Here is a 13902-nt window from a genome sequence, read left to right on the forward strand (position 1 = left end):
AAAATTAAAAAAAATTTATCATCGTTATCAGATAATGATGTAAGTCCGAGAACAAAAATATCACGACAATCCAGCAACTTTAAATTTCAGCAACAATGGTTAAATATAGAGCTATTTAAGCCATGGTTACGCAAAGTGTCACATGACGAGCGTTTATTTTTTTGCACATTTTGTAATAAATCTTATATGGGTGATATATCGCACGTTTATCGTCATGAAAATTCCAAAGGACACAACAAACAATGTAAATTACAAAGAAAAATATCAAATGAAGATGTCGACATGAGAGACGAATCGCTTTTATCTTTTGAAGATTTATCTTTTGAAGAGCAAAGAAAATCAGCAGAAATTCGATATGCTGCGTTAATCGCTGATAGAAATATTCCATTTCAAACTGCAAAAGATATTCTCAATTTTTTCCAAGAAATAGGAAAAGATTCTAGCATATTACAAAAAATGTGTATGAGTCGAAAGAAATGTACAAATATTATTTCTAACGTTTTATGTCCGATTGAAACGGATCGTGTGGTGAACAGCATTCAAAATACTAAATTTTCCATTTTTATAGATGAAACGTCTGATATTTGTAATGAAAAATGGATGACGTTTCTTGTCCGGTTTGTTGATCCTAAAACATTAGATATTCGCACGCAATTAGTAAAATTAATTAATATCAACGCAAAAAGTAGCAGTGCGGACAAAATATTTAATGCATTTAAAACTGAGATGTTGAAATTAATGATCCCATTTTCAAATATTATTGCTTTGTCATGCGACAATGCGCCTGTTATGACAGGAAAATATATATCATTTAAAAGAAAGTTGGAAGAAACTTGTAAACATTTATTAACTATTTCATGTCCATGTCATTCCGCTGCATTGGTTGCACATTCTGCATGTGCTGAAATACCAGAATATTGCAAAGAATTTGTAAAAAAGATTTCAAGTTATATTAACAGTAGTCCCAAGCGTTTGGCTATTTATAGTGTAACGGGGCTCCTTTCTCGACGTCGCGGATCGGCTCGCCGGAGTCAGGGTTCGAGAGAAGGGGAAGTCCAGACTGACGTAACTCGATTTGATCTATTCAATTCTCAATTCTTTATTATTTTATCTTACTTACTTACTATGTACAATGCTTGCGCTGCTGCGCTAAATCGCGTCGCGAGAGGGTAGGTAGGTAGACACCTTTACAATTTGCGTGCGGGGGGGGGGGGTTTGCGTGGCTGCGCTAAATCGCGTCGCGTTTGAATATCGGTAATATTCCGGTCGCGTAAAGGAAGTCACCGCTCTTCGGCGGCGGAAGTCGCGGAAGGCCGAACACCGGGAGCACCCTGGCTTCGGAGAGGGAGCAACCTCTCTTCGTCGACGGAAGTAGCGGAAGGCCGAACACCGGGAGCACCCTGGCTTCGGAGAGAGAGCAACCTCTCTCCGTCGGCGGGAATAGCGGAAAGTCGAACGCCGGGAGCACCCTGGCTTCGAAGAGGGAGCAACCTCTCTTCGTCAACGGAAGTAGCGGAAGGCCGAACACCGGGAGCACCCTGGCTTCGGAGAGGGAGCAACCTCTCTCCGTCGGCGGGAATAGCGGTTGATTGCCTCGGGAGCTCCCTGAGGCAGTGCTTCGGTAGGACTTCGGATCAGGACAGGTGCCGTTATGCTGGCCGAGCCGGCTTTTATACCCGGCTCGGGCCTCCCACTCGCGAGTATCGGTCGCGCGGTGGGAGCGGTCCCCACGCTGGGGCGTCGCATGGGTGCGAGCGCTCGTGGACGTCATAGGCGTCGAGCCTATCTTTGGGCGGTCGGGTGCTTTTAGGGACGATGATGTGAAACGCATCGTCACATCACCCCCTCTCTTCGGCGGGGGGGGGGTATAGCGGAATCCCCTTGCTTAGGTCTACGGGTCTTAAGGCTAGGAAGGAAAGACGGATTTCTATTTTAATTCTATTTATTCTTATTTTACAAACGAGCTTTAGTGCTCGGAGTGTGCGCTAGTGGACCGTGGCAGTTGACGGACCGCCCGGGGTCGGCCGTGGCGGTCGAACCGGACTATCCACCGGCCGGTGGCGGTGGTGAATCTGTATTTTCGGCCTAAGAGGGCGGCGACGAGCGGGACCTCGACGGTGGTGCCGTCGCCCAGCTGCACTGGCGTCATGGCCGGATTGGGTCGGGTCTCCATCTTGAAGCCGGTGAAATACCCCGGAGCGGACGTTGGCGCCTGGCTGGGTCGGGCGGTGGTCGGGGCTTCGGTGTGCGTGGCTCGCCTCGAGGTGTCCGGGTCTCGACTCCTGGCGGGGGCTGATCGGGTCCGGTGGCTCGCCGTGTCGGTTGGTGATCGGGCCGGGGGTCGGCTGAGTGAGGCGGCGGCTACGGTGGCCCGGCTTCTTGGTCGTCGGGGAGGTGGGGGTGAGGCGATCAGGATCGCCTTCCGTCGGTTCTGCCGGTCGGATCGCTGCACCGAGATCCCGGGACGTAACAGTCGGCAGGTCGGCCGAGGGTTGTTGTCCGCGGACGGTGGTGCTGGCGGGCCGGTGTCCTCGGCGCTGTCCGAGGACATCTCGCCGAATAAATTTACTATCGTTTGCCGTCGGTTGGCCATGATACTATTACTTTGGAAATGGGTCGCGAGCTCCTATTTATAGGCCGTGGGGGTCGGTTGTGTCGCGGACTGTGGTGTTTATCGGAAAACACCGGTGGAATGCGGATAGAGAGGGGCGAAGTTTGTTTACGCGCGTGTCTGGACGGTTCGACATGTGCGTCGGCCGGCGGTGGGGGGGGGGGGGCCTGCGTTGAGCGCGGTGACTCGGTTTATTACTCTATGGTCCTTCTTCTCTTTCTCTCTCTCTCTTCGGCCTGTTCCACGGTATCGGTAGGCGCGGGTTTTAAATCTTGGACATGCACGTGGCGATGCCACTTTCCCCTAGCGTCGCGTAAGTCAACGATGACGGGCGAAACAATTTTCCGAACGGTTAAGGGGCCGATAAATTTAGGCGCGAGTTTGGCCGCGAATGCTTCGCCCCGATTGGACAAGGGACGGTCCCGCTTCCACACCCGGTCGCCGATTTGAGGTCGCTAGTCGCGGCGCCGTAGATTGTAGTGCCGTTCCTGGCGTTGGAAGGCACGGGCTAGGTGTATCTGGGCTAGCTCGAACGCCTCTTTTAGCCGCTGGCGGGTGACTTCCGGAGTCCCCTGGTGGTTTACCAGTTCGCGATCCTCTGGGCTGGGCCTAGCTAGCTCCCGCCCGTGAGTCAGGAAAGCCGGGGTATATCCGGTTGCTTCGTGCCGGGCGGTATTGAGCGCAAATTGTAAGGCGTCAATGTGCTCGTCCCAATCCCGGTGACGCTCCTTTACATATTGGGCGATCATCGTCTTAATTGTGCGATTCGCCCGTTCTACTGGGTTACAGTGGGGGGCGTATGCCGGAGAGTTTCGGTGTTCGATCCCGAACGCGGCGAGCAGTTGTCGGAATTGGCGCGAAGTAAATTGCGTGCCGTTGTCGGATATTAGCTGCTGGGGGCACCCGTGTCGGTAGATGACTCGCTTGGTGACCTCGCGGGCCAGGTTTGGGGCCGTGGCTTGCCGTAATGGTACCATCTCTACCCATTTACTGAATCGGTCCTGGGTTGTTAGTAGCCAGGTATATCCTCTGGTTGATCGGGGCAGTGGTCCCACTAAGTCGACGGACACTTGCTGCCCGGGTGCGGTCACTAGCGTAGCGTGCAGATCCCCAGCGGGTCGCTGCTGGGGCACCTTATATGCTAAGCGAGTGGGGCAGCGGCGGACGTATCTGGCGATCTCCCGGAACATCCCGGGCCAGTAATATAACCGGGCAATGCGGGCGATCGTTTTCGCTATGCCGAGATGGCCGGCTGCCGGAGCGTCGTGTAGGCGCTGTAGGATGTCCCCTCTTTGTTCCTTGGGGACGCATCGCTTCCACTGATTTGCGGCAGGAACGTCGCTAAAATCAAGGCTGTGTAACACGTGACGGACGAGACGTCCCTCCCGGATCTTGTAATCGGGAAATTCCGTCGGGTGAGCCTGCACCCTAGCGAGGGTTCGCCGGTACCATCGGCAGGTAGGCTCGCGGTTAATCGCGCTAATTTGAGGCTCCCGGGATAACGCGTCTGCCACTTGGTTTTGGGTCCCGCGCCGGTACCGGATACTGAAGTCGAACTGCTGTAGTTCGAACAACCAACGTCCCAAGCGGCCGGTGGGTGCCTCTAGCTGTTGCAGCCATTGCAGAGACTGGTGATCTGTAAGCACGGTGAACCGATACCCCTCCAGATAGCCACGCATTCGGCGGATGCCCCAGACTACAGCAAGGCACTCTAATTCAGTGGCGCTGTAGTTTCGCTCGGCACCATTGAGCGTACGGCTGGCGTACGCAATCACGCGCTCCCCGTCGTTGAGCTGTTGCGTCAGCACGGCTCCGAGATCGTGTGAACTTGCGTCGGTCTGGAGCAGGAATGGTCTGGTAAAATCCGGACAGGCCAGTACTGGGGCCGACGTGAGAGCCTCCTTGAGGCGGAGGAATGAGTCGTTCTCTGCGTCCCCCCATGCCCATCGGGCGTTCTTTTTTGTGAGCCGCGTGATTGGGGCGGCCAAGGTTGAAAAGTTTGGTATGAATCGTCGGTACCACGACGCCATGCCCAAGAATTGCCGAACCTTGCGTACGGTAGTAGGAGCGGGCCATCCCGTAATGGCGGTCACTTTCTTGGGATCAGTACGGATACCCCGCCGGTCGATAATGTGTCCGAGGTACCGGAGACTGTCCCGACAGAAATGACTTTTGTCGGGGTTTAGCCGTAGTTGGGCCTTTCGTAGTCGGCGAAAGACTTCCGCGAGATGCCGGAGGTGTTCCTCGAAGGTACGGCTGGCGATTACAATGTCGTCTAGATATACTAGAACGTGGAGCTCTAGTTCCGGCCCCAAGACTGAGTCTAGCAATCTCTGGAATGTGGCAGGCGCCGAGTGTAGGCCGAAAGGCATTACTCTAAACTGGAATAAACCCTTTCCGGGTACGGTGAAGGCAGTCGCTGGGCGACTTTCCGGTGTCAATGGTATTTGCCAATACCTGCTTTTGAGGTCCAACGTGGAAAGGTATCGGGATCCTCGGAGCTTGTCTAACGTGGCCGCTATGTGCGGCAACGGATAGGCGTCTTTGTCGGAGGCGGCGTTGAGCTTGCGGAAGTCGATGCAAAATCGGTGAATCCCGTCTCTCTTTTTAACTACCACCACTGGAGAGCTCCATGCACTACTAGAGGGCTCGATGACGCCCTCTGCTAGCATCTTTTCGACCTCTTGGTCGATGATGGCCTGCATGGCCGGATTCCGAGGCCGATATCTTTGTTTGATCGGGGCCACGGGTTTTAGGCGGATGCGGTGTGCTACTCGGTTAGTAGGCCCCTTTATTTCCTCGAACGCGGGCAATTCTCTGTTTAAAAACTCGCTCAGACGAGTCTCTTCGTTGAGTGTGCGGCCGTTAAGGCCGGCAGTGATGACGCCGTTGGTTGAGCTTGGTCGTGGTTCGGTCGGTGGCGGAGGGGGCAAGGTGAGCCCCATCTTGGCCCAAAGGTCGATCCCGATCAGGACTGGGCTGCCCAGGTGTGGTAATACAGAGAAGCGGTGGTGATAGGTCCGCTGGAGTACTATCGGTAGTACGATGGTTTCGGTGATCGAGACGCAAGTCCCGTCGGCCAGATTGACCTGGTCGCTGGTCGGTTCCGAGTGGTACAAACCCCGTTCGCATTGTCTGGCTGTGTCGGGGTCGATAAACGACAGCTCGGATCCGGAATCGAGCAGTGCCCATCGGGTCTGGCCCAGGATCCTAATTCGTAGATGCGGTCGGGGATTGTAATTTAAGGGGAGTCGGGCTGGGCGACGGCTGCGACGTCCCCGGCCCGTTCCGCGTTTCCCGACGGCGGGTGACAATCCCGCGTGAGCACCCCATCTTTTCCGCAGCGGGAACAGAATTTCTTTGCTGGGCGCTTGCAATCCTGACGGGTATGCCCCCGTTGTTTGCAGCGCCAGCAGCACTCAGACCGACTGTAGGCGGCGGCGGCTACGGCGGGTTTGGCGCTCGGCGATGATCCTGGACGGGAGTCGGTGCGGCGCCGGTTAATTGCCTCAAACTGGGCGGCCTTTACGCTTAGCTCGCTTATGCTGGTCGTCTCCGTGAGTTGGAGATACAGCTGGTAATCGGGCTTCATGTTCTCATACAGCTGTTTAACTTGGTCCCGAGGGGAATAACCCCCGGCCCGGCGCATCATTGTTAGTAATGCGGTGGCGTAGGCTTGGAAAAGTTCGTCTGAGCGCTGGTGACGGCCCTGTACGTCACGCTTTAGTTGCCGCTGATACCCCGGGGGTAAATACTGAGTCTTGAGGTGGTCGCGGAATTCGGCCCACGTGGTCCAAGCGCCGCAATTGTTCCTGTACCATAGGAGTGCGTCGCCTCGTAATAGTTCTGGGAGCCCCAGCAGCAGCTGATCCTCCCGATATCCGTATCCGTGTCGTAGCTCCTCGACCCGTTCGAGGAAAGCGAGGGGATCTCTACCATCGAAGTGTAGGCCCCATTTTCGGATCTGGTTCATGACCTTAGCGTGGTCCATCACGGTCGGTTCGGGTGCGGTGGACGGGCCCGCGGTAGGGGTATTAGCTTCCAGTGACATGCTGCTACTCGGATCGGACGGGGTGGTACTGCGTGTCGCGAATAACGCGGGGTTTTGACTAACAAAGCGCCGGAGTCGCTTCCGTAATTCGTCGAGGGTACCTTCGGTTCGTAACCCGTGGGCGGACAGTTCCTCGATCGCGTGTCGTTTGGACAGGTAATCAATCCACCATGTTCGAAAACTCAGAAGGAAAGGAAATAAAGGGAAAGCGCGGTATGCCGGCGCTCGTGATCGGAAAAAGATTGGTGGTTCGCGCGGCGACAATAGGTGAGGCCGTGAAATAGTTCACTCGCGTTTCGTAACATGTCGGTGGTCTTTTATTCCGCACGACCACAAGTGCACACAACTACTTCGTCACAATAGACAGCCAAATAACGTACAAAATATAATACAGTGACTTCAATGACCCGATATTTAAAACGACTCGGAGGTCGACCCGGCACACGTGTGTCTCAACTCAGCCATCCTCAGCGACCTCCTCCTTCGTCACGACGGATGTGACGACACGACAGCGCTAATCATGTATCGATCTACGCGGAAATCCAGATAAACGCTATCGATAGCTCCGAGCTACGCCGCGATCTCGGAGATGGCGCGCGCATTTCGGATTGCGCGCTTCGTGTCACACTTGCACGAACATACCGCTCGCCTCGCTTATTTAATAAGCGACAAAAACACTTTATAATGAACTAATGACTACTTATATCAGCTGACTAAGATTAATACTGATTTACATTTTAGCAGTATGCATAAACTTAATTAATCTACACTTAACCTATAGATATCTCTAGATATCACAGACGCGAATTATTGGGCGTTGGGCGCCGCCCGCCGTAGGGTATGATACTCAAGAAGCAAAAAAAACTAAACGAAGCTACGAATTGTGATCCTCTTCGTCTCGATCAGCGATCGGAAGAAGACACAATTTGTGAATCGGTCGTCGAACGGTAGAGGTCGCAGTCCTCACTTCGCAAACGCGGATCAACCCATCTTCACCCGGGAAGCACTGGGTTATACGCCCTAATTCCCATTTAGAGGGTGGTGCATTGTCGTTTTTAATGATAACGATGTCACCCACGCTCATATTCGCGCATTGATTGTGCCACTTATTGCGCTTCTGCAAAGAGTTCAGAAAGTCTAAGCGCCAAACCTGCCAAAATCGGTCTCGCATCTGCTGCACGAGTTGATATCTAGTCAATCTCGATTCCTGACGATCTAATAGCGACGCATCAGGCAACGCAAGAAGTGGAGCGCCGGTCAAGAAGTGACCAGGAGTCAGATACGATAGATCGTCGGGGGAGTTCGAGAGTCCAGCGATCGGTCGCGAATTTAGGCAGGCCTCTACCTGGCACAACAGTGTCTCTAATTCGTCAATGGTGAGCGTATGTACGCCAACGATACGCTTTAAGTGGTGTTTGACTGACTTTACTCCAGCCTCCCAGATCCCGCCAAAGTGCGGAGCGGAGGCTGGAATAAAGTGCCATTCTATGCCTAACGAGGCCATAGAGGATTCGACGGCGCCATCGCACATACTAGCGTAAAATATACGGTATAATTCCGTTTGCGCGCCACGGAAATTTGTTCCGTTATCGCTAAGCACGATCGCAGGAATACCGCGTCGTGATGAAAATCGTCGAAAAGCGGCGATGAATGCGGCGGAAGACAAATCGGTAACGAGTTCCATATGCACGGCACGGGTGATCAAGCACACGAAAAGGGCTATATAGGCCTTACGGGATTGATGACCACGTCCGGCAAAGGCGCGCACTGGCAAGGGTCCGGCATAATCTATTCCAACTTTCAAAAACGGACGCGCCACATTAGTTCGTATTTCGGGCAAATGAGCCATTTTTTGACTGCTCAGATTTGCACGATGTCGAGAGCAGATGACACACTGACCAATAACTGAACTGACAATTATTTTTGCTCGGAGTATCCAATACTCCTCTCGGAGTAGACGTAATGTTAACGACGTTCCCCCATGGAGAGTGCGTAAATGTGCATCACGCACTATTAAACGCGTCAGAGGAGTCTGGCTCAGGATTACCGGATGCTTCCGAGCGAAAGTCAATGGAGCGTGCATTAATCTGCCTCCCATACGAATGGTTCCGTCATCATCAATGAACGGATCCAATGAAAGCAGCGAACTCGACCGTGGTAATCTTTGCCCGGCTCGCAATAAATGAAGTTCCGTCGCATATAACGACGACTGTATGACTTTGATCCAAAAAGTTTTGGCTTCCGTCATCAACTGCGCGGTGTATAAAATCTCCGTACATGGAAGCTGTCGTCGTGTCAGTTTCACGAAGCGTAGAATCAACGCAGTTATCTTGAGCAATTTGCTCCAATCAGAATAACGAGTGGATAGATCCCACTCGGAGACCTTGGTGAAGTGAGTGACGACTGACCGAGCCTCAAGGTCAGAAGTCGGCAGACTCTCAGGCGAGTCGACCGAGGGCCAGGCTTCGGGCTCACAGGAAAGCCACGAAGGCCCGTACCACCATAGTGTATTTTTAATCAATTGAGTCGGAGAGACTCCACGAGAAGCTAAATCCGCAGGATTGTCCTGCGTAGGAACATGACGCCAATTTGCCGGTGGACATTGCGTTTGGATGAGAGACACCCGATTCGCCACGAATACCTTCCATGTGGCCGGAGGCTTACTAAGCCAGGCCAATGTGACGGTGGAATCCGTCCAGGCGTAAATGGGGGCCTGCTCGAGATTTAACGCTGAAATAGTCCAAGCAAGAAGTCGCGATAAGAGCTCGGCCGCGCAGAGCTCCAAACGAGGAACCGAGACCGTTTTCAACGGAGCAACCTTGCTCTTACTTGTTAATAAGAAAACGTTTGGCTCGTGTTTATGAATCACTCGAAGGTAAATCACGGCTGCGTAAGCGGCCTGGGACGCATCCGCGAACCCATGGATCTCGATACTTGAGTCCTCGCGGGTGCGTACCCAGCGCGGGATACAAACCGTAGCAAGTGAAATAAGTCCGTGGCAGAAAGATACACACCGTTCATTTAGATCCGACGGTAGTGTCGTGTCCCAATCGATCTTAGACAGCCACAACTGTTGAATAAGGATCTTACTGATAATAATGGTCGGCGACAGCCAACCTAGTGGATCGTAGATTCTCGATATATACGAGAGAAAGGTGCGTTTCGTTATGGTCGACGGAACCTCTGATCTAATGCGAAAACTAAAGGCATCCTCTAGTGGTGTCCAATATATGCCAAGAATTTTTAATTGATCATCCTCTTTAAAATCTACGTTTTGTGCAGGATCGCGAATCGTTTCGGATAAATCATAGATTAAATCTGGACAATTGGAACTCCATTTGTGTAGAGGAAACCCGCCCGCGTTGGTCAGTCCTATCATCTGCTCTCGAATCTCGCGACATTCTTCTATCTCCGACGCGCCAAAAAATATATCGTCAACGTATGAATTAACTATGACGTTATGCGCAGCCAGAGGGAAGCGATGCTTCTCGTCCTCTGCTAACTGTCGCAAGACGCGTAATGCTAAAAAAGGGGCAGGAGCGGTACCATAAGTTACCGTCCGTAACCGATACGGAACAACCGCGTCTTTCTCCGATTGCCTCCAGAGAATTAACTGAAAGCGCGTATGATCATCGTGCACGCGAATTTGCCGAAACATTTTCGCAATATCGGCGGCACACACAAACCGGTGCCAGCGCCAACGTAACAGGATGGCACATAGATCAGCCTGCAATTTTGGTCCGATAAGGAGGCAGTCGTTGAGAGACTTTCCATTGCTAGTGCGCGCAGACGCGTTAAATACAACCCTTACCTTCGTCGAAGCGCTACTTGGCTTTAATACCGGATGATGCGGTATAAAGCATCGCTGTTCCTCGACTTCCGAGGGCGTAAACGGACTCATATGTCCTAATCTTAAATATTCGGTCAAAAAAGCATTATATTCGACAGCCAACTGTCGATCCTTTTTCAACCGACGCTCCAAAGACGAATACATATGGAGCGAATTTTTGTGAGAATCCCCAATATCAAGTGGAAGATCTCCCTTAAACGGCAACGCAACATGGTATCTTCCTGACGCATCACGATTAGTAGTCGCGGCGAAGAGATCTTCGCAATGATTATCCTCAGCGGATAACTTGTTCTGCGAAGGAATCTCCTCAACCTCTCAAAAGCGTTCGATCGCACGAGTCAAATCGGTATTAAATGTCACGTGTAATGACGAAACAGTCGTATGCGACGACAAGACATTAACAGGGCCGTCGTCCACTGGACCGCGCAGCACCCACCCAAATCGTGAATGAATAGCGTACGGTTCTCCGGGAAACTTCACCCGATCTGGAAGTATTATTTCGTCATAACAATCGGCACCGAGTATTAAGTCGATCGGCTTATCACTGCAGGGGTCGGGGTCAGCCAATGTCAGTTGACCGACGCCGATCCACTCAGAGGCTTCAACAACTCGTCGCGGAACATAACTAGAGAGACGAGATAAAATAAGAGGCTCGATCACGACGACAAGCTGAGAGTTAATTCGCGACCGTAATTCAACGCGGGTGGAGTGCTTTACGATCCCGGAAACGGTGGCGCCAGTACCCGAAATTGAAGCAGAGCACGCAATTCTTTGTACGCGTAACGTTTGAGCAGCTGCTTCAGAGATTAGCGAACACTCGGAGCCAGAATCTAAAACTGCACGGAATGGCAGTTCACGACCTTCGGCCGTACGCACATGTACCCACGCTGTCGCAATTAACACTGGCTTTAACGTCTTTGACTCGGCGATTCCCGAATGACAGGAAGTTACATTAGATAAGTTCGCGGAATCGTTATTCGAAATGGAAGTAACCACGTTACCATGTATTAACTCTAAATCCGATGCACGCGGCGAGAATGCTTGATGAAGCATCTTATGATGTCGTTTCTTACATTTATCGCAACCCGGTTTGGTCTTACAGCTCGGCGGAAAATGTCCTTTCGTGAGACAATTAAAACATAAATGCGCCGCTCGGACGGAATCTAAACGTTCGCTCGCAGGCATAACCTTAAACTTCGCGCACTTCGATACGTTATGAGCCGCTGAACACAAATGACATACAGAAGTGTTGGTGTTCGCAACGTGCGAAGTGACCTTAGAGTCAACACCGTTTTTATGTTTCGTATTTTTCGATCCGACATTGTCGCTAAGGCATGTGACTCCGCTTTTAATCGAAGCAACATTTAACGCGTGTATTTTACCGGTCAAAAATTGCTCAAGTTCGTCATAATTCGGAAATGTTTCTCTTTTACCGATGTTCTCTTCCCAACTCTTTCGAATTGTCGGATCCAGACGCATAAGCGTCATAACAACTAGTATAGAATCCCACGACAATTGATTCAAGTTTTCGAGAGAGACAAGTATTTCGCGAGTTTGATTAATTAGAGTCTCTAATGCGGCAGGATTATCGCCGCTTACTGGCTTAAGCTTTAATAAACGAACTATAAGAGAAAAGGTCAAAACTTGAATATCTTGATAATGAGCATTAACTAATTTCCAAGCCGATTCAAAATTCGCATTGGTAATCGGTAAATTTTTAATCAGCGACAATGCCGTACCGGTCAAACTACTTTTAAGATAATAAAACTTTTGTACGTTAGATAGTCCAGACTCACGGATGACCATAGAGTCAAACATATCTCGAAAATGAGCCCAGTCCTTCTGATCTCCGTTGAAAGTCGGCAGAGGGATGCGCTCGAGACTGGTGAATCTGGAAGTCGAAGATGCGTTGGCAGCGTCCCCCCTAGTAGATGTGGTCGAAGGCAGGCTGCTCTGCAAAGCGGTGAGCGCGTCCGTCGCATCCAGAACTCGATCTTCCATGTCGCCAAACTCGGTACCTCGGAGATAATCACTGACGTCCGGATCCGTCGAGTATTCGGTTAACTCCTCGTGATTGCATCGACATTTGGCCCATAGATGCGTTAACGTTTGAAGTTTCGTCGAGACTGTAATGGAGTTGGACGTATCAGTGAGCCTCGCAGCCGAATTGCACGTACGATGAATAGATCGTAAATGTTCTCGTTGTACGACGAGCAGCGCTACAATGCTGCCTTGAGAACGAGTACGAGTTCTCGATCGGTCTGTCGGTACTGTGAGCGTATCTCCAGGCATGATGACGTCACAGTCTATCAGAGTCTAATAAACAATCAGACTCGAACAATCGCAATGATTAGAGTCACTTGTCAATCCGACAATTATCACAAGAACGACGAACGAATCCGAAAACGATGGATTCAAACCGTCGCACTAAATAGAGTCAAATTATTACTCTAATAAATTGTCACAAAGAACGACGTACGAATCGCATAAGCGATATATTCGAACCGTCGCACTGAATAGAGTCAAATTATTATAACTTCGTGGTCACTGAATGTCACTGTTCACGTTACTGTCCGCTAGAATCGAGATTAATCGCTTCTGCTCGCGATTTCACAGACACGCAGAGAAAGGCCGCGTGGCAGTCTATCGCGTATTACGGCACGAAATGCGCATATATAAGGGCGATAACTCGATTCGTCGCTCGTGCACTCGATAGGTTATGCACTTTTAATTCACCGACTCACGCACTTATCCGGCTCGAAGGACCATGATTTTGGGCATCGAATTTTATACCAGCCTGGACTTCCTACGGTCAGGTCCCTGTTCGGGCGCCATGTAACGGGGCTCCTTTCTCGACGCCGCGGATCGGCTCGCCGGAGTCAGGGTTCGAGAGAAGGGGAAGTCCAGACTGACGTAACTTGATTTGATCTAACTCAGTTCTTTATTATTTTATTTTACTTACTTACTATGTACAATGCTTGCGTGGCTGCGCTAAATCGCGTCGCGTTTGAATACCGGTAATATTCCGGTCGCGTAAAGGAAGTAACCGCTCTTCGGCGGCGGAAGTCGCGGAAGGCCGAACACCGGGAGCACCCTGGCTTTGGAGAGGGAGCAACCTCTCTCCGTCGGCGGGAATAGCGGAAAGTCGAACGCCGGGAGCACCCTGGCTTCGAAGAGGGAGCAACCTCTCTTCGTCGACGGAAGTGGCGGAAGGCCGAACACCGGGAGCACCCTGGCTTCGGAGAGGGAGCAACCTCTCTCCGTCGGCGGAAATAGCGGAAAATTGAACGCCGGGAGCACCCTGGCTTCGAAGAGGGAGCAACCTCTCTTCGTCGACGGAAGTGGCGGAAGGCCAAACACCGGGAGCACCCTGGCTTCGGAGAGGGAGCA

The 13902-nt window shown here is 51.5% G+C and overlaps 1 protein-coding gene across 1 annotated transcript; it reads right to left on the reverse strand.

Annotated features, from left to right (window-relative positions):
- Positions 1-7536: 7536 nt before the first annotated feature.
- On the reverse strand, positions 7537-12804 carry LOC137000459 (uncharacterized). The gene is made up of 4 exons (XM_067356975.1): positions 12309-12804; positions 10915-10997; positions 10474-10803; positions 7537-10275 (listed from the first exon to the last, which is right to left on the reverse strand). The coding sequence occupies exons 1-4, from the start codon at positions 12802-12804 to the stop codon at positions 7537-7539; spliced, it is 3648 nt and encodes a 1215-aa protein (XP_067213076.1).
- Positions 12805-13902: the final 1098 nt, after the last annotated feature.

Source organism: Linepithema humile, chromosome 6, assembly GCF_040581485.1.
Source record: "Linepithema humile isolate Giens D197 chromosome 6, Lhum_UNIL_v1.0, whole genome shotgun sequence".
NCBI classification, from domain to species: domain Eukaryota; kingdom Metazoa; phylum Arthropoda; class Insecta; order Hymenoptera; family Formicidae; genus Linepithema; species Linepithema humile.

What these genes read in the sequence shown, in the direction of transcription:
- LOC137000459 (XM_067356975.1), bottom strand. Translation starts at nt 12,804, where the DNA reads ATGCCTGGAGATACGCTCACAGTACCGACAGACCGATCGAGAACTCGT. An exon ending in GTCCAGTGGACGACGGCCCT is followed by an intron (nt 10,804 to 10,914) that starts GTTAATGTCTTG and finishes ATTCCTTCGCAG; the next exon opens with AACAAGTTATCCGCTGAGGA. An exon ending in CAAGTAGCGCTTCGACGAAG is followed by an intron (nt 10,276 to 10,473) that starts GTAAGGGTTGTA and finishes ACGCGCTTTCAG; the next exon opens with TTAATTCTCTGGAGGCAATC.